At 55.2% G+C, this 19553-nt stretch overlaps 7 protein-coding genes across 7 annotated transcripts; 6 read left to right on the forward strand and 1 right to left on the reverse strand.

Annotated features, from left to right (window-relative positions):
• The first annotated feature begins 72 nt into the window (after window positions 1-72).
• F5Z01DRAFT_226586 (uncharacterized protein) lies at window positions 73-1764 on the forward strand. Its single transcript, XM_046258267.1, has 5 exons — window positions 73-442; window positions 496-730; window positions 797-809; window positions 877-1022; window positions 1085-1764. Exons 1-5 carry the CDS (start codon window positions 383-385, stop codon window positions 1609-1611), a joined length of 981 nt encoding a protein of 326 aa, XP_046116322.1. The 5' UTR covers window positions 73-382; the 3' UTR covers window positions 1612-1764.
• A 751-nt stretch (window positions 1765-2515) lies between these two features.
• On the forward strand, window positions 2516-4363 carry F5Z01DRAFT_690613 (uncharacterized protein; the record flags this gene model as incomplete). Its single annotated transcript, XM_046266122.1, is given in 7 exon segments — window positions 2516-3128; window positions 3194-3213; window positions 3265-3301; window positions 3349-3416; window positions 3436-3452; window positions 3473-3946; window positions 4003-4363. 7 exon segments carry the CDS (start codon window positions 2945-2947, stop codon window positions 4361-4363), a joined length of 1161 nt encoding a protein of 386 aa, XP_046116323.1. The 5' UTR covers window positions 2516-2944.
• Window positions 4364-7348: 2985 nt separating this feature from the next.
• Window positions 7349-8624, forward strand: F5Z01DRAFT_682576 (uncharacterized protein; the record flags this gene model as incomplete). The annotated part of the gene is made up of 5 exons (XM_046265774.1): window positions 7349-7498; window positions 7559-7644; window positions 7711-7974; window positions 8382-8412; window positions 8604-8624. 5 exons carry the CDS (start codon window positions 7349-7351, stop codon window positions 8622-8624), a joined length of 552 nt encoding a protein of 183 aa, XP_046116324.1.
• A 742-nt stretch (window positions 8625-9366) lies between these two features.
• Window positions 9367-11098, forward strand: F5Z01DRAFT_226740 (WSC domain-containing protein). Its single transcript, XM_046258268.1, has one exon. It carries the CDS (start codon window positions 9581-9583, stop codon window positions 10880-10882), a length of 1302 nt encoding a protein of 433 aa, XP_046116325.1. The 5' UTR covers window positions 9367-9580; the 3' UTR covers window positions 10883-11098.
• A 272-nt stretch (window positions 11099-11370) lies between these two features.
• On the forward strand, window positions 11371-12894 carry F5Z01DRAFT_675888 (uncharacterized protein; the record flags this gene model as incomplete). The annotated part of the gene is made up of 5 exons (XM_046265193.1): window positions 11371-11506; window positions 11587-11893; window positions 11947-12101; window positions 12160-12521; window positions 12571-12894. 5 exons carry the CDS (start codon window positions 11371-11373, stop codon window positions 12892-12894), a joined length of 1284 nt encoding a protein of 427 aa, XP_046116326.1.
• A 2263-nt stretch (window positions 12895-15157) lies between these two features.
• Window positions 15158-17248, reverse strand: F5Z01DRAFT_226766 (uncharacterized protein). The gene is made up of 4 exons (XM_046258269.1): window positions 16728-17248; window positions 16391-16674; window positions 16205-16329; window positions 15158-16153 (listed from the first exon to the last, which is right to left on the reverse strand). The coding sequence occupies exons 1-4, from the start codon at window positions 17017-17019 to the stop codon at window positions 15475-15477; spliced, it is 1380 nt and encodes a 459-aa protein (XP_046116327.1). The 5' UTR covers window positions 17020-17248; the 3' UTR covers window positions 15158-15474.
• Window positions 17249-17540: 292 nt separating this feature from the next.
• On the forward strand, window positions 17541-19279 carry F5Z01DRAFT_625741 (cytochrome P450; the record flags this gene model as incomplete). The annotated part of the gene is made up of 4 exons (XM_046261447.1): window positions 17541-17697; window positions 17750-17900; window positions 17947-19195; window positions 19244-19279. The coding sequence occupies 4 exons, from the start codon at window positions 17541-17543 to the stop codon at window positions 19277-19279; spliced, it is 1593 nt and encodes a 530-aa protein (XP_046116328.1).
• Window positions 19280-19553: the final 274 nt, after the last annotated feature.

A 19553-nucleotide genomic window follows, 5' to 3' on the forward strand; every position in this document is an offset into this window, starting at 1 on the left:
ACCCACAAAGCAAGGCCCCAGCACAGCCAAAACAGACAAACAAACCCTGTCCTCAGTCTCGGCCGTTGCAACCTAATTCGCCTGTCTCCATGGATGGAAAAATGTCTCGAAAATCGTGCCGATCCATGTAACCCGATGCTTGGACCACATCGCGCGCATGCAATGCAACGGCAGGAAAGTGAGGTGTCAGTGGTCACGTCCGACGCGCAGCATGTGCAGGGATATCGCATCAGGGGGCGTTGCCAGAATGTGCTAGCTTTCGACACTGTGATTGTGCATAAATCAGAGCAGCATGCGCATAGAATCCGTGTAACTGCGTGTGTGTTGTGCTCTGGCAGACAGACTGACCGACAGGTCCCTGAGACTACCACTAGTATCCGCCATGGCTGATCCGTCGATGATGGAGATCGAGAGCTGGGAGGAGCTCCCCAACCCCAAGAGAGTTCGTATACATCTGTGTGAGCGACTCTGCCCCGTCGACTAAGCAGACATCAGGTATGGATCGGTGAGCCTGGCTCGCGCGAGGAGGGCCTGGGACGACTGGTCCTCCTCACCAAGGAAAGGGTACTGGCCGCAGCCAAGGACGAGATTCAGCAGGGCATCCGTGTCAACCTGGGCTGGGATCTAAACAAGCTAGAGTTCGCCTGCTTCAACCGCCAGCCGTGCAAGCTGGAGATGGTTCCGCTACTGGATGGCGTTGCTTTCGACGACATTTACACGCTCAACCCTCGTAAGTCACACCACGTGCGGCTTACACTTGACTGCACGACGAATCATGGCTGATCCAGAGACGCAGAGCAATCTTCGCAGTACGTACATGAGCCCCGGGCCTCGTGAGTAGACAGACAACCTTGCAGCTAACAGTGTGTTTCGCAGATGGGACGGCTTGAGACACTTCTCCCAGCCAGTGGAGGAGGGCTCTTCCGAGAGGGTCTTCTACGGCGGCTGCACCAAGGAGGAAATCCTCGATCCCACGTGTGACCGGATCGGTATCCAGCACTGGGCACAGGAGGGCATCACAGGTACGTACATCCAGTCTTAATAGTCCAGAGCCGAACCAGCGCCAACACTGAAGCATGAACAGGCCGTGGCGTCCTCATTGACTACGTCTCCTACGCGGAGAGAAAGGGTATCGACTACTCGACCTTTTCTCTGCACACGATCAAGCTGGCGGACATTCTGGACATTGCCCGCGAATGCAACATCGAGTTCCGACGCGGCGACATCCTCTTTGTCCGGATCGGCGTCACCAAGGAATGGGAGCAGCGCATGACCCAGGAGGCGAAACAGGCCTACGCCGTGAGCACAAGCCCCCAGCACGCCGGTGTCGAGGGCACCCTGGACATGCTCCGGTGGCTCTGGGACACGGGCTTCGCGGCTGTCGCTGGCGACGCCATCAGCTTCGAAGTCTATCCGCCCCAGGCCGGCGGGGTCTTTCTGCACGAGTACATGCTGGCGGGCTGGGGGATGCCCATCGGCGAGCTGTTTGACCTCGAGAGGCTGGCGCAGACCTGTCAGGAGCTCGGACGCTGGTCCTTTTTTGTTTCGTCTTCGCCGTTCAATATGCCGGGTGGTATCTCGTCTCCACCAAACGCGCAGGCCATATTCTAGGCATCTTCTTTACGTACTCCGTATCCGTATAGATAATAAAATTTGTGTGTAGTAGGATAGGATTCCCTGCTCGACGTGGCCATGACTGGGCTGTAGGTTGAATCCGTCATTAGCAGGTGCATGTCGATGAATTATGACTGGTCTCCGGATCCCAAGTACGTGCGTATACTTGGACGGACTCGAGTGAAATCAGACAAGGGTGGCCTGGATGAGACCGAGATTCTCAGGCGTGATGATGACCAATGCCTAGCCAAAGCAATTCTGTTGAAGATTGCTTCTCACGTATCAGGATGCGTGCCGGTCGTCGACTGAGAATCGCTGCCGCTTTCAAACAACCAACCGCATATGCAACGGCGAAAGGATTGTGAGATGTGACCGCGGAAGCCGGACGGGCCTCCGTCCCCCACTCCGCGAGCGGCTGCCGATCCCTTCCCGCCCACACCTCGCGCGTTCTCTCGTCTCCTCAACTGGACTGAGAGCCTGGCAGCCTGGCAATTAAGATTTCGCGCCATGGGTGTACCCGTTGGCGTACCCGCTGCCGAACTTTGAGGGTCAGTCGCGGGCCAAGCCAGGCACCAGGAAAATGCACAAGCTACAGATCTCCGTCGACAGCACTGATAGTCAGGGTTACTAGTCGAATATTGGGACGCGGATGCTCTGAAGTTCATCGAGTCGTGTACAGCTCGTCCACCTGGCAGCTGCGCTCCTTTGACGACAACCTTGGATCAGAGTCATCAGACACACCACAGTCATGCAGGCCCAACTTCAATAACAACCTCTCAGAAATGCCCAGCCAGGGTCCGACCCAGCACGGACCTTGCACACTGCCGCCTGAGTAACATCGTTTCACTTCTAGCTAGACCCATCATGGCACTACGCAAGGAGTGAAAGATGCGAATGTCACGTTGGCAGCCTAGGGGCGTCATTGGACAGCGTGCGGCACTTATGTCGTCCCTTGAACAAGTTCTGTCATATCTCGTCGGCCCTCGCTGTCACTCTCCATGTCTGGACTGTAAAGCGTAAGAACTGCGCTGTTACAGTGTCATTGGGCACTGCCCCTGAAGTCTTCAACGGCGCCTCGGCCGTCACTGTCTTGCAGGATTGTGCCGTCAATCTATCGCCCCTGGGCACAGACACTGCCATGCGTTCCCTGATCGATTGTCGTGTGAATTAATACATGTGTTTGTTGCCATGTAGTTTAGTGTCTCTCATCTCTGGGAAGACCAGCCTTTGAAGTGATATTCCGAGAGCTTTTGACCGTGTTGTACTCATCAGCATCCTACAGCGTTCAATCGAGAGTCCTCCATCAGAATCGGCCTTCATACCCACAGCCATGGCGCTCGAGCCTGGCCTCGAACCCCCCTCGGGGCAGGAGTCGAACTTTGACAACCCCGACCGCCACATGTTCTACTACTGCATCGCCGCCAATGTGACGGGCGTCGCTGTCACGACGGTCTTCATGGGGCTCCGCTTGTGGGCGCGGCGTCGGTTGAGCATGAGGCTGCAGGCAGACGATGGTAAGTCTTCGAGTTGGTGAAAAGATATATTTCAGTGAAAAGTGGCCGTCGCTGATACATCGCAGTGGCCTGCATCATTGGCTACGTGAGTAAATTGCAGTCCCTAGACGTGGCGGCCCAAACACTGACGATGTAGATTGGCTTTGTGATCTACTGCGGGATATGTCTGCTCAGTATGTCGGCAAAGCGATCGAGTCGCTAACACCGCTAACGACCGCAGTGCTGAGATTCGGGGGCGGACTGCACCAGTGGGATGTCGTGGCGTCGGCTGTGCCTTCATATAGCCAGGTAAGGGTGCCCAACGCAGAGTCCTTGTCTGTCCGAGTGACACTGGCTGACCAGAGCCAGGCAGTGTACGCGACCATGGTGAACTACGGCCCGACGGTGCTCGCGACAAAAGCCGCCATCCTCCTCTTCCTCACGCGCATCTTCGCGCCCTACAAGGGCTACGTCGCGCTCATCTACAGTTTTCTCGGCGTCATGGCCGTCTACTACACCGTCATGCTGTTCCTCAAGATCTTCATCTGCCGTCCCATCCCCGTATTCTGGGGCGAGGGTGAGGGCGAGTGCTTCAACCAGCGTGTGCTGATCCTGGTGGACAATGTGATCAGCCTGGTGAGCGACATTGTTGTCCTTCTGCTGCCCTGCCCTCTCGCTAAGCAGCTGCAAGTCGGTCTGATGGCCAAGATCAAGATTGCCGTCGTGTTTGGCGTGGGTGGTATCGCATGCATCTTCAGCCTGGTCCGGCTGATCTTCATCATCAACAACGGCAACAGCCCTGACCAGACATACGTCTTCATGGAGATCAATCTCACGGGGTACGTGATCTCTTCATCTCCTTGCAGCAGTGATGCCATGTTGCTGACAATGCTAGTGTCGCCGAGGTGGGCATTGGACTCGTCTGCGCCACGCTGCCCCTGATGCCAGCGTTGTGGAAGTCCATCCGACACGAGGAAAAGGCCGGGTACTCGTCGCAGGCCAACTCCAACTTTGAGATGTTCGACTCGCACAAGAGGTCACGCAACGCCACGCGCGACCAGACGACCGTCACGTACAACGACCCGATCGATAGTGACGAGCACACCCTGATACCGGGCAAGGGCTATGTGACGACACAGATCCAGGGGGGCGGCGAGGGCCCGGCGGAGGAGAGCGCAGGGCCAGACACCCCGGACAGTCAGGGCAGGCCTCGAATCATGCGGACCACCGAGGTGAGGCAGACGCATGAGGACTGATAGGTGATTCTTGTTGTTTATCAGGCGGCTATAGGCGCGTAAGGGATACTATATAAGCGCGAAGATAGTTAACGGTTAGCTTAAAGTATACGAGGGTATATTAGCTAAGGAGACGGATATTATGCCCGTTAATACGGAGAAGAGTGAGGATAAGGTCATGGAGGAGGTTAAGTAGCTGCTACAAAACGCAGGGCTGGCTGTCTTATCTAGAACTTAGCACACCGGCGGTATGAATGCGCAGAATGATACCCTTTCCCAAGTCCCCCTTACAACAACGAATCTGCCTCGCGCAAGATCTCCACCCGCCTGACTGTATATATAGATAGAACACACATCCTGTCCATCGATCAACGGGAGAACATCGCCTCCAAGTTCGTGAACCCGCCCAGCCGCTGCCAATGGCAGGTCTCGCGCCAACAATCATATCCAGACGCTCTTGAGCTTCTTTGAGCGTCCATGGTGGATGACATGCTGGTTTACCCAGGAGTTCCTCCTTTCCGCTCACCCTTTTTTTCATCATCGACGGGGTCGAGGTTCCAAGGCAGATCTTCCAGCGAATCCTCTTCCGCATCGCAGATGAGGTGGTGGAAGAGACGTCCAAGAATGAGAACGGGCCATTGGTGGCCACCATGAACCGACTTGCCCAATCTGAAGGCTACGTGGGCACGTCGGCATTCAACAACAAGAAGAAACTTGCCCATGGCGCGACCACAGAGCTGAACCCAACGAACAAGGAGGCCAACCACAATGTCAACGCGGATCAGTGTCACGCGAGAGCAAATGTTTAGAGAAGAAAGCCAAGTCATCGATTGATTACTTAAAAGAACGCGTCCCAGTTGTCAATGAGCGCCAAGACAGACATGGCCTCTTGTATCTTCCTTCCATGCCAAGCCTGTTTGGATTTGATCTCGGAGATGGCGAATCAAGGGAATTGGAAGCCTTCAGGAACACAGTAAGGACTGCCACTTGGTGGATAGAACTTGCACACCGTATCAGGGGGGCAGGTACCGGCAAACTAATGTCACGATCAGAGTCAGACAGTGACATACGTAACAAGATAGATGGGGAGACATACAACCCATTGGCCTGAGGTGTTGCAGACCTGCCATCCATTGCTATCCTTGGTGCACGCGTACGTGGCAGGCTTGCACTGCGGGTGAGCAGCGGTGAGAGCTGCCAAGGAAGCGATAGTAAGGGCAAAGAGCTGCATCTTGGTGATGATGATCGTGAATTGGGAGATCTGAATCAGAGGGTAGTGAACGTCGAGTTCAATTGCTTGATAAGTTGATATGCTTGCTTGTCTCTGCTGTGCGTAGTGATAGAGAACTTGAGCAATGGGCCGATGGGATACCACAGCTTCTTTTAAATATTTCGCATACCAAGGAAACCAAGAATCGACACAGTTGTTGATTGGAGCTTCCCGTACGAGGGGGTTCTTGTGATCGATCCGACGATCATGCGTGTCAGCCTGTGTGCGTAGAGGGCGCCGCCATTCTTCGTATCGTAGAGCGGCGTAGTAAACATCATACTATTATTAGGACCTATTGGGATCACAATGTGTCAGCTTCTCGGGCTCGTGAGCAGAGATCATACGGTTTACCGTGAGAGCTCGGTCACTCGGCCCCTCAGACAACATGGAGGCTGATGTGGTGGCTGATCGCAGCTCACATCAGCCGATGCAACTTCCGAATGGCACTGCACTTCAGGACCGCCCTATGGTCGATTTCGGCCCCAATGTGTATATTTAGTCAACTGTCGAGCCCCCAAGCCGGTACAAAGCCCCCCCGCAGTTTGCTACCCCCTCAAAATGCCTAGCTGAACTCTGGAAATCCCCAGCATCGATGGCGTCAGCCTCACTTTTTGATTCGTGGGGAGTCTTGGAGGTTGGCATTGTGAATACGAGCTGTGGCGGCGTGGTGAAGTAATACGATTCCATGCCGAGACATGCAGCCACAGGGAATGAAGGGCACTTGCGTCTTTCGTATAAGCTCGAGCGGACGGCAGGGAGATATCATCCTCCGTTTACGGCATCCGTCTAGGGGCTTGTGGCAAGGATAAGAGGGACCGCCGGTACGGCGAGCGTGACGACGAGGATATCAGCTGTAAGTGAAATGAAACAGCTACATCATGGAGCTTCATAGAGATCGGCAGCTTTAAGACTAGCTATTTTCGGGTACTAGTTAGTCTCGACGCTAGGCTTGTGCACAAATCAGATATAGTTTTCTATTAACGTATTATCTAATAATACTTATAAGTAATATTTATTAATTTCGATTACTAAAATAGTTTTCTATCCTTTAGCTATCTCATTTTATCTCGTTTAACTATAGCGCTAGCGCATGTCCTAGCCGGTCTATGGACGAGGATTGCCCCGAAGCTTTAGAGTGTAAAGCCAGAAGCGTGAAGATATATATGAGTTATACTAACGTCGCCATAGAATCCTTCCACGTGGCTTGCGTTTAGAGGGTGGTTTTGTATCCGTAGGTCGGTTGTATTTGATAGTCCCGGCGTGGTTAGATGAAACAGAGCTGACTAGAGCTGCGGGATGCGCACAGATCTGCTTAGTTACATGAGTTTCTGCACCACAGACTAATATCGGTATTGATCAATGCATTGTGGTGCCTTGTTCGTGATATCTCAGCTGCAGTTGAGTCTATTGATGCGTGCTGTCGGCGTCCTAGTGTGGTCGTTCATCAGACAGACTCGAGAGACAGAGGTGTCGATGGGAACTGTCAGACTCAATAACCCACTGCATACTTACCGTAATATCTCAGAAAGGTCGAACAGGCTGGTCCGAGTTTATACTCCATTAAAACTGCGGAGGGCCCAATCAACATACTACCCTGGTCGCCAATTGACACAAAACGACCTTTCTGAGATAATAATTATTATGGTATGTTTTCATTGATGTGTTCTCCACCCCCACGACTTATTCCCCACAACAAAGCAACTCCCTCACAATCGACCACGTTCCTCTCGTCGACAATGGCCCTTCCGCTCTATATCCCGCAATGTATTCGGACTGCGGCTCATCCGTTGCATCCGCCGCCGATAGACGAACCGGTGAGGATTCAAATCGAGGGGCCCTTGGTCTCGGTTCAGAGGCTTCTTCCTGAGGTACCGTGGCATGTGGATGTGTGTGATCCCATATTCCCGCAACCGGCCGCCTTTGGTCTCGCAAAGCTGGCATACTAGGCCGTATACCGACAGGATGTCCGACCTAAGATCGTAGGGGACATGGTCATTCGAGATAAGTACCTAGGGTGGGTTCACCAGAAGAAGTAAGAAGATTGTTGACTTCCTTGGACCGAGGTTCTCAGCCTTCAAGGCTACTGATCGCTCACTAGTGAGATTGACTACTACGGCGTCACGTTCGACCACCTTGTTCCCGCCGACGAATACTACCCTGAGGTGCTGCAGATTAACATTCTCGACATGGACGAGGACGATGGCGAATACGCAAATACGAACCTACCGTTTACGGTAGACCCCACAGAGTTCATAGGGAAGAAGGTACTGGCGGTACCGCGGTGCTGTCAGAAGAGGAAGGGAAGCACGGACCGCTCGAGGGTGAACGGGTTGGTGACCCAGAAGGATCTCATCCGTGAAGGGTTCGATAGGGAGTTGATAATGCGGTTGCTAATAGCCCACGGGGTATACTCGACCAAGTTGCCAAAGATACAATATGACAAGGTCCCTGCGCCGCGGACAGGCGCGACACCCCAGGAGCCATGATACTGGTAACTTGAAAAGTAATAGCTCAACATTTGTTTCCCGTTTCTGCCGCGATTCCCGCTAAGTGTCCAGTCCCGCAAAGTTCAAAACTGTTCCAACCCAGCGTACAGAGCACCTGGGAGATTGAGGTAGTACACGCCACGTCTCCCACACTTCAACAAAAGAGATCTGCTTATTCTTCGGGAACTATCTTAGATCTAGTTCAATGTGATGACTCTTCATACGACATATACGTGGTGAATTCGTTTCTAGCCTAGCTAACCCTAGCTGATTCTCATGGAAGTGCACGTGGCTTGCGCTCAGAGGGTGGTCTTGTAGGTCGTCTGTATTCGATAATCCCGGCGTGGCTGGAAAGAACAGAGCTGAGCTGCGGGATGCTGACAGATGTGCTAGTTAACATGAGCTAAAGCACCACAGACCAGTCATTGTGATGCTTCGTCCGTTATATCCCAGCTGCTATTGAGTCTATTGACGCGTGCTGTCGGCGTCTCGCACTAGCGACTAGGCCAGGTCTATCCAGGAGTAGAGGCGTCGATGGGCGCGTGTTCCTGATTTGTAACGTGATTCGAGAGGGTGGATTGAGGCGCGTTCGGTGGCTGACTGTTGGTGATCAAGTGATTGAGGTCCGAGTACGTAGTCGAGGACGAGTAGTAGCTGGCTTTTAGTGAAAGCTCCTTCGATATCAGACCTTTAACCTACCCTGCGTCGGACATTTGACTCCCACAATTCAACAAGACAAGTCTAAAACTTGTTCTGCCCGAAATTACCTTGGATCTGGAAATATGCCACGACTCTTCGTGTGGTGACTATCGGAACATATTTCCCATCTTTCAAAATCCGAATCTCGGCCCAGGTCAAGCCACCATACGGTTTGACGGTTATACGGCACGACCATCTCCTACCAGCTGCCTGGGCTGCCCAATTATTTAAGGCTGAGATGATCAGCTTCTGTCCAGGCCGTGTCAATAACAGACTAGTATCGCTTAACCGTACGTACAGAGTTAATCGCATTCGGGGTGCAGCACTGCAGCCCCACGCTGGCGGCGGTGGCATGCGTCAGGCTCCAGCTGCGGCATCAATAGCGCGCGGCCCCTCGTTCAGCCCACCACGTCTTCCTCCCGCCAGACCCTTCCAGTCCACAGCCTCTCATCAACACCTCATCTCGAATCCCCGCTACCCGACGCCTCGCACCCGGACGATGGCAATAGCGCGGCCAGTAGTCTGACGATGGCTCTCGCATCCGCCAAGGGGACCGCCGACAATGTCGCGGATTGGGCAAGACTCATGACTTGTTGCTATTGTCCCTAAACGCCTCCGACCGTCGAGCTCTTCCCAACCCATGAACGATGGCTTCGTGGCGTGGCTTCACCGCCATGAGCGATAACTACAAAAGGCGCCCGTTATCTCGGTGAAATTGCAATCGCACAGAGACAGCTGCGACACACATCACGCCGTGCTTCAATCTCGATACACCTAGACACAATGGCCATCCTCAACACCTTCTCCCGCGCTCTGCTCGTCGCGCACGTGGCAGCTGTCCCCGCGACGCGCCGCGCGTCCGTGGAGCTTGTGCCTATTCCTATCTCCCAATCTCAAGGATGCTACACGGAGCCGCCCCAACACGAGGGACGCGCCCTCAAGGGCCCTTGGGAGAGGACAGACGACATGACGCCAGAGGTATGCCAGGCCTTCTGCTCCGACTATCGCTACGCCGGTGTCGAGTTTGGCCGTGAGTGCTACTGCGACAACGAGATTGCACCCAATGCGCTCCCAGCCGAGGGCGAGTGCACCATGCCCTGCAGCGGCGACAGCTCCTCCACCTGCGGTGCGGGCGATCGCCTCGAGATCTACCTCAATGAGCAGTACACCGACCCGACCGTCGCGACTGTCCCCGGCTTCGCCTACAAGGGCTGCCGCGCCGAGCCCTACGAGGATCGCGCCCTGCCCGACATGCGCTACGAGCAGGACGACATGACCCCCGAGACCTGCACGTCGCTCTGCAGCGGCGGCGGCTTCCTCTACGCTGGCCTCCAGTGGAGCCGCGAGTGCTGGTGCTCGAGCACCATCAAGGGCGGCCACTGGGTCGACGACAGCGAGTGCGACATGCTCTGCGCTGGCGACAAGGACAGCTTCTGCGGCGGGCACAAGCTCAACACCGTCTACGGCCCGGAGAATGTGGTCAGCGCCGTCGTTGACGGCTGGTCCAACGTCGGATGCGCCGCGGACAGCGTGAGCGCTCGGGTCCTGAGCGCGCGCCAGACGACGGCCAGCGACATGACGGCCGCCACCTGTGCTAGCTTCTGCTCCGACTATGCCTACTTTGGTCTCGAGAACGGCAACGAGTGCTACTGCGGCCAGTCCTTTGGAGGCGACCTCGTGGACGATGGCGAGTGTGCCCTCCCCTGCCGTGGCGACGGGCTCACCGTTTGCGGCGACGCGGACCGTCTGAGCGTGTACCAGACTACTGACATGCCCTCGGTTGCTGCCACTGTTGGCGACTTCTCGTACCTCCACTGCGGTGCGGACAATGTGGGCGACCGCGCGCTGCAGGGCGGCTACATTCACGGCGACGACATTACGCCTGAAAAGTGCGCAGAGGCGTGCGCCGACTTTGCGTACTTTGGCCTCGAGTTTGGTCGCGAGTGCTACTGCGGCAATGAGTATGAGGGTGCCGAGCAGGATGAGGGCGACTGCTTCAAGCGTTGCTCGGGCGATGCGTCGCTGCTGTGCGGTGGGCCTGATCGTCTTTCTGTTTATAGGAAGGCCATGGAACCTCTTGTCTAATTGTCAGACGGATGTTGCTGGTTTTGGCCGGGCTTGCGCTTGGCCTGCTCATGCAACACAGGGAGATTTATAGGATTGTAGGTACTGAGAATAGCATAATACGTACTTAGTATAATGGTGCTCAACGTACGACATGGACTACCGCAGACTACAGCAGAAGTCGACGCTGCCATTAAGCACATCCACGTACCGCTTCACTGTCTTCGCCCAAATGTCGATGAATCCCCAACGTCGAGAACTGCAGGTTGAGTAACTGTTCTATCCACTTATTGCTTAAAGCGATCTCTACGCCACACTCACAGCGCCTCAGAGGCTCAGCGCATTTCTCCGTTCCGTCCACGCGGCAATCCCCCTCAGCCCCATACAATTACTCATCAGAGACCCCTATCCAGGATTCCAGGGACCACCTGATTCTCACCCGCCGCAATGAAATGAGCCTCGATCAGTCCTTGAACGCCCAGGACTCCAAAAAGCGCAGGAGAAACACCATGGCGGACATTTTTTACGACCCCAACCTGACGCAGGCCGACAGGCTGGTCTTGGAGTGCCTTGAGGGTGACATCAAAACACGCGTCGAGCGCACCGATGCCGATCGGCAACATGAGGATCGTGCCGACGATTTGGGTAAGCCATACATCCTTGCCCTATGCCCGCGCCAGGCACGCCAAGCAAGCTTTGTGCGACTGACTGACGGACCTCGCCAGATCGCCAGAATACCACCATCGCGACGCTCAGTGCGCTCAATGACCCCAAGAGCGCGCACTTTGTGCCGACCGTGGTCAATGGGCGCGACCTGCACACGCAGCCCCTCCCAAAGTGGGTGAATCGATGGCTGCTGCAGCCGTACGTCCGGCTCGCCCAGTCGGTCGTCCGCCACGAGACAGACGTGGTCATGTTTTCGCATCTGCTCCTCTACTTCACCACATCCGTCCCCAGCGCCCTCTTCCTCTTCTGGCACTTTACGTGGATCCACGGGATCGCGCATACCATTATGCAGCTCAGCTATGTCGGGTATGCTGCTGCTACTGTCTGCCCCTGGAGGACTCCCCTGCTGACACGCGCAGGACGTACACCCTCATGCAGCATCAGCACATTCACCAGCGCGGCATCCTGAATAAGAGGTTCTCGCTGTTTGATGCTGTCTACCCGTATATCACGGATCCTCTCATGGGCCACTCATGGAACTCGTACTACTACCACCACGTCAAGCACCACCACGGTAAGGACGGCTATCCCTGCCCTCGAGAACATGAGAATGCCGCTGCTAACTAGACTAGTCGAGGGAAATGGACCAGACGACCTCTCCTCTACCCTCCGGTATCAACGTGACAATGTCTGGCACTTTCTCCACTACGTTGGCCGCTTCTACGTCTTGATCTGGCTGGACCTGCCTCGGTACTTCCTCTCCAAGGGCAAGACGGGCTTGGCCCTCAAGGCCGCGTCGTGGGAGTTCACCTGGTACGCCACGCTGGCGACGTTGCTGCGGCTCAACAAGCACGCCACCATCTTCGTCTTCCTCGTCCCGTTCCTGCTGCTGCGTGTCGGCCTCATGGTCGGCAACTGGGGCCAGCACTGCTTCGTGGACTTTGACGAGCCGGACTCGGACTACCGCTCCAGCATCACCTTGATTGATGTGCCGGTAAGGCTTGTTCTTTCAAATGTAGACACATATAGGCTGACTGGACCAGAGCAACCGACACTGCTTCAACGACGGCTACCACACGTCGCACCACCTCAACCCCCTCCGGCACTGGCGCGACCATCCCCTCGCCTTCGTCAAGGGCAAGGACCTGTACGCCTCGCAGCACGCGCTGACCTTTCACAACATTGACTATATTATGATCACGGTGCGCGTCCTGACCAAGAATTACCGCGCCCTGGCCGAGTGCCTGGTGCCCATGGGCGACCAGATCGCCATGACCATGGAGGAGCGCATGGCCATGTTAGAGTCGCACACCCGCCAGTTTACCGAGGATGACATTCGGCGCAAGTTCCCCAGCAAGGGCCAATGAGAGCACCACTTGCATTGCTTGGTGTTGGAGCGACGGTAGAAATCATACGACGAGTTAGAACAACGCATCTGCATGCTTCAGGTCGGCAATGCACGGCAAGGGATTCTCTGTATCCTACCGTGGAAGGTGTGGTGCTGTACAAGTGCTGTGATTGCTTTGTATAGGTACCTACCTCGGCTTTGGACCAAAAATTGACTGGAATCAAGTTCTGAGCGGATCAATGTCGGAACTGAAGCAATTGCACTATCCTAGAAAAGCTGCCTTATAAATTCAAGCGAGGTTAGTTGTGGTCCAAGTACTGCGCCAAACATTCAAATCACTCATATGGACAAATGGTTTTAATAATTTTTATATTGTTTGTATGATGATACAGGCCAGGAACTCGTATTCTGTCCCCAGATGACAACTCGCTATCAATCATGCATAGTCGTGATCGTAACCGCTAATTAATAGCACCCGAGGCCGCCAGGGCGCAAGGGGCATCGTACTGTTGACAGGGCGTGTCCAGCTATCAAGGCGCACCAGGCGCTTAGGAGCCGAAGATGTCGCCAATGGGGTCGGGGTAGTCGCAGTCGGAGATGAGGCCGTTGCCGTGGCAGCACTCATCGTACTGGCGGAGGGACTCGGACATGGAGTCGGCGGAGCAGTCGGTGCCGATCCAGTCGGCGCCGTTCTGGTAGCAGCAGGTCTCGGAGGCGGAGACGATGTGGGAGCCGTCAGAGGGAGAGCGGCAGCCGCAGGCGGAGGCGGAGGCGAAGAGGCCGGCGAAAGCAATGGCGATGGTGGTGAACTGCATTTTGATGGTGGTTTGTAGGTGGTGAAGCTTGAAGCCGGTTGGTGTTGGCGGTGTGTGTTTGGTTGGGTTGTTTGTTTGTTTGTGTTGTTGGTTGTTGTGATTGTTTGATGATGCTGATGAGAAAAAAGAAGCCTTTGAGTCGGAGAACCTCGATTCCTTTATAGACAAATCGTCCTCCCAAGGTGATGCTGTGTCGCCCATCTTGACATCACGTCGTGAGCCTGGGCTCCGAGAGACTACGGGAGGATCTCACGGCTGTGTGCCTTGAAGATGCTGGGGATTCTGTTGCCAGCGGGACACCGCAGGCTGTCGATGTTGCAAGTCGGGTCCCTGAGTGGTGGTGATGGGAGCGAGTGAGAGCCCAGCCATGGCAATCGAGGATCAGGCCCTGCATTAGTGCCGCCACTCATGGCTCAGGGGTCAGCGAGGGTGCCGATCATGTTGCTGTGCGGCTGCGGGCGATCAGTAGGGCAGCACTCGTATAAGTGACGATCTCGTCAACTTGAATCCGAAACTGAGACGATTTCCAAGTAGCGAAATCGACCGGCCTCTGTGAGCCAAAGTGCCCGGTTCCACTGTCACAGCCAAGCGGCAAACAAGCCTGGTAGTGTTGAAGTTTGAACGGATGTCCGCAGTGCCAGTGGCTCCCAGCATGAAGATGCTAGCATGTCCGTCAGACTGTCGACGTCAGCATCATCACTATCCCAACTTGAGAAAGCCGATGTGCCGGCCGTGCATCCTGAAGGAAGATTTGGTCCCTGCATCTTCGCGGCGTTGCAGCGCGCAAGGCGTCCCGACTTGGCAATGAGCTGCCGATGCGGGGATCCACTTGCCAAGACGCCGCAATCCTGGGGAGATCTGATGAGTTATGACGCTATTCCGGCCCAGGGCCCTGCGGCACCTTTCGTCAGCCTTGTTTGAGCCTCTGCTACGCCGCAGCGTCTTGTTGACGATCAGCTGACGTCCGGCAGCGGCGCGGTTTGGGATGACGTATGCACACTGCTTTGTGATGCTGGACCCTTTGCGTTTCTGTGTTCCAGAGTCTCGATTGCGGCTCTGCGCACAGTAGACTGGGGCCTCTGGGCGACGGGATCATCATTCGGGTGGTCCCCGGATCGAAAGCTGTGAGCAAGCTTCGGGCAGTGGCCATTCAAGCTTTGGCGATGAAACAAAGGTTCTTTTTTTAGGTTGTAACTTGTTTGTTTCAGGATGAAGTGCATTAACACGCTGTACTGTGCTCCAAGGCTATCCAGTAAAATATTGAATCGTTTCGACACGTCACCAACCAAATTGCTGCCCAAGAGGACAACTCGAAATATACTCGCTGAAACAGGATCAAAACAGACCTAAGGCAGAAAGAAGAATTAAACAGAAAATTCTTGTCTATCGACGCAATTGAATTAAAAAGTCAACAACAAGGCATTTGAGCAATGTGAAGGGAGCATCACTGTAGGGTAGGCCTCTCTCTGACGACGCTCGGTGCCCGACAATGTGGCCGAGATCCCAAGCCTACGTTACGGGACGGATGATGTGGGGCTAGTTACCCGGTGAGCACCGTCACCGTGAGGCAGTGAGCACCGATAGGCAGCGGCCATAGGTCAGTAGCGATTTGTGCTGGCACTGGGACCCAGAAGTACACTGCGAATATGCAAAAGCCCATCTTCAGCCGTGGGAAAGGTCTGTTGCTCTCAAAAGCCGCAGCAAGACGTTTCTGCGAGCGAGGCCTGGGCTTGATGCGAGTCGAAGACTCGAAGAGGACGCCTAGATCATATACCAAGACTCTTTCATATCGATTCCAATAATGCTTCATCCCAACTTTGTCGAAAGATGCCTTCTCCATGCAGTCTCTCGAGCCACAAGATACTCCTCATCACCGCCAGTGCATCCCCCGTCCCGCCGAACCCAAGTACAGAGGCCGTACGACGTGCCCTCTCCAGAAACCGATGGCGATTATCGGTCCCGAGCGATGCGGCCATGCCGACACCAAGCAGCCAGACCTCCAGCGACCATAATTGACGTGGTGCTCCGCCCATAGCACCCTCGAGTCTGTCGAGCAACTGGCAGACAAGCATGTTCTGCATGACTGCGTGTGAAAAGTACGTTGGTCCTTGGAGCATAAATATGTACAGCACCATCGCAACACGTAGGCACTCGGAAATCTGCGACGGCTCACCAACCGACGAACCATGTTCTGAGCGCAACAGTCTATGTGCGACGAAACACGTAAGGTCGTGAAGCCTGGTGTTAGACATGGCTGTAGTACTCGCATTCCAAAAGATGTATGTCAGTCGCGTAAACACATCCCTCACGTCGTCTGCAATGTCGAGATTGTCCAGAGAGGGTACGTTATACTGCAAGGACGTCGCGTCAATCTGCCAGTCCGACAACGTTGGTATGCCGTCCCCAATGCCAGCGTCGTCTTGGGTGTCAAATTGTGGGACGCCTGTCACAATCATCGAGACCCTGTACACTGTGAGTGCTCGTCGTTGGACCTAGTTCTGAAAGAAGACGCACCAGCTGACCATCCTCGCCGTGAGAGGGCTCGTCTGACTGACTGCGTGCATGCCATTCCTCAATGCCACCAGCCTCTTCACCCCGCCAATGTGCATCTGGCTCGCTGCGAGGTTGCCCTTTCCAAACTGCACATCACTACGTCAGTCCTTGCCAGCGCTACGATGAGGTAGGTCTTTATCATCTCACCTCGATTGCAGCCAGTGTGATGACGGAATTCATGGTTCCGTCCTGCACCGCGAGCACTGCATTGTCCACCTTGTGTCGAAGAAGAGCCACGGAGTCGGCCATGAGCATCTCTGACGTGAGAAACCCCTTTTGGGCTAAAAGCTCCTCGTCCAGGCATGCCGTCTGCAGGGAGACGTGGAACAGAGCCGGATCACCTAGCGCCAGGGGCCACCAGGAGACGAGGAATGGATTCGACGCGGCATTAAGATCGAGCGGATAGTATTGAAAAGCTATCTTATGAAGGACTGCGACTGTTAATTGGGAAACTTGGTGAGACAGGAATAAGTAGCGCACCTACAGTTGTAGATCAGTCGTTGTACGTGCTTCCGTGGTAGCCTTGTTACTGGGTACGAGTCGAACGGATCGAGGGCAGCAAAGCTGGCGTCGATGGAGGGAGGACCTTCCACCGGTGTTAGTGAGTGAGGACGACGCACGCGCAGCGCAGGGACATATGGCGCCGTCAAGGGTGTATTGGCGTAGTGGCACTCGACCCTGCGCTTGATACATCGCGAGCAGCGTGGCGTGCCCAGGTCGCAGCTGTGTTTGTACTTTGCGCAGGCGGTGCAGGACCGGCGCAACGTCTGGCGCATGGCGAGGTGAATTGACTTAGCCTGCCCTTCTCGCTACCAATTATGGATAGAGCAATCCCTCTTGGAATTATGTCTGGCAAGAGGGGAGACTGGCGAGCAAATTACGCGGACTGGCCAGCTTGAGTCTTGAAGTTGAACGAGAAGCGAGACGCGGCGCTTCCAGCTTGGTCCCCGCTACGAGGGTCGGAGACTAGTCCTACTTGAGTCTAGCGAGCCGTATTTCCCGTTTGGGTTTAGTCTCCGGAAACTGCGTGCAGTGATTGGTCGTGCGCCTGCACGTCATGTTCGGAGACTAGTCCTTTTCGGGTCCTGCTCAGGAACCGTGTTGATGGGATACCGACAATGAAGTTGTTGGAAGAGTCCAGGTCGGGCGGTGTTGAGCAAAATCGCCTGATATAATATCCACTGAATGCAATGTGCGCAAGAGGCGGAGATGTGACCGACACGAGCGGCGGTATATGAGCAGCTTGGTGCCAGTTGTACTGCTTCCCATTCTCCAAGATTCGAGAGTATCCGCTACCATGGCTGCCGCAAACTCCAACAACTCGAATTCGCAATTCTCCGAGAGCCAGCAATGGCACGACGACTCAAAGCACGAGTGGCTTGCATTTATTGCCCAGTGGTCTGCAGGGCAACTCATCCTCACGATGCTGCTTGGCTTGGTTGTCTATGACCAAGGTGACACGACTCATCCGAGGAAAAGGAGACCAGTCACTGACAAAGTCAACAGCCATGTACATCTGGAACAAAGGCTCCATCGCAGGACCACGTTTCAAAATTCCGCTCATGGGACCCTTCTTCCAGGCGCTCTACCCGAAATTCGAGGGCTATCTCGAGCAGTGGGCGAGCGGTCCGCTCAGCTGCGTTTCGGTCTTCCACAAGTACGCTCGAGACTCCCCCATCTTTAGACTCATGCTTAACTTTCAGATTCGTCGTCCTCGCTTCAGACCGAGATATCGCACACAAAGTGTTCAAGACACCCTCGCACGCCGAGCCGTGCATTGTCCCTGTCGCCAAAGACATCATCGGCCACAGCGCCTGGGTCTTCCTGCAGGGCAAAGCACACGCCGGGTATCGCAGAGGGCTCACGCCGCTCTTCACCAACAAGGCCATCGCCACCTATCTCCCTGTGCAGGAAAAAGTCCTCTCCGACTACTTTGACCGCTTCGTCGCCTTCAGCACGGAGAAGAACGGAGAGCCACACGAATTCATGACGTTCTTCCGGGAGATCAACTGCGCGCTCTCGTGCCGCACCTTTTTTGGCGACTACATCCCTCAAGAGGCGATCAAGGAGATCGCCAACAACCTGTACCTCGCCACAGCGGCCATGGAGCTCGTCAATGTTCCGCTCTCGTTATACATCCCCTTCACCAAGGTCTGGACCGGCAAGCGCGCTGCAGACGCTGTCCACGCCCATTTTGCCAGGGGCGCTGCGGCGTGCAAGGCCAACATGGCGACTGGCGCCAAGCCAACGTGCATCGTTGACCATTGGGTGCTGCACATGATGGCCTCGAACCAGTATCGAAAGAAGCTCGCGGCTGGCGACGCAGACGCTGAGAAGCCATCAAATCTCATACGCGAGTTCACAAACGAGGAAATTGGGCAGACCCTGTTCACCTTCCTGTTTGCCTCCCAGGACGCGTCCAGCAGCGCCACGACGTGGACCTTTCAGATCCTGGCGCAGAGACCAGACGTCCTTGACCGCATTCGCGAGGAGAACCTCGCAGCCCGGGGCGGCGACAGGAGCGCGCCAGCCAGCCTGCCCATGCTCGAGTCCCTGACATACACCAACGCCGTCGTCAAGGAACTCCTTCGCTACCGCCCGCCCGTGATTTTCGTCCCCTACCTGGCGACCAAGGATTTCCCCGTCACCCCGGATTACACCGTCCCAAAGGGTGCCATGGTTGTGCCCTCCTGCTACCCGTCCCTCCACGATCCAGAGGTGTATCCGCGCCCGGACGTGTTCGACCCTGACCGCTGGATCACGGGCGACGCTTCATCCATGACGAAGAACTGGCTTGTCTTTGGGGCTGGGCCGCATGACTGCCTCGCGCGCAGATACGTGCCGCTGTCCATGGCTCTGATGATAGGCAAGGCTTCGCTGGACATTGACTGGGAGCATCATGCCACGGAGAAATCTGAAGAGATTCGAGTTTTTGCGACGCTTTTTCCCATGGTATGTCTTGAGTGCGCCCAATGCTGAGACAAGCTGACTGATGTGTAGGATGGGTGTCCGCTCGTTTTCACGAAGCGAGTGTGAGGGCAGCAGTCCATACCGAGCAACGATACGGTACATCTCAGGCTCATCCCTTGCGGAAATTTCATCGCCTTAAATGAACAGTGCGCCTTGGCTCACGATTCGAGACGATCAGAGCTCACAGCCCCAGCCTTCTGCCTCGCCGGAACCAGACTTCTTCGTCAGCACCGCGTCTGTGCCGACAGTGCGATAAGAACTAGGCCCAGCACCTTGAGTAGATTATCTTGCGTTAGGCCAAAGATAGGTAGTGATGAAGTCGAGGGCAGGACGTAGCATC

The sequence above is a fragment of the Emericellopsis atlantica genome (assembly GCF_019669845.1).
Source record: "Emericellopsis atlantica unplaced genomic scaffold F5Z01scaffold_21, whole genome shotgun sequence".
NCBI classification, from domain to species: domain Eukaryota; kingdom Fungi; phylum Ascomycota; class Sordariomycetes; order Hypocreales; family Bionectriaceae; genus Emericellopsis; species Emericellopsis atlantica.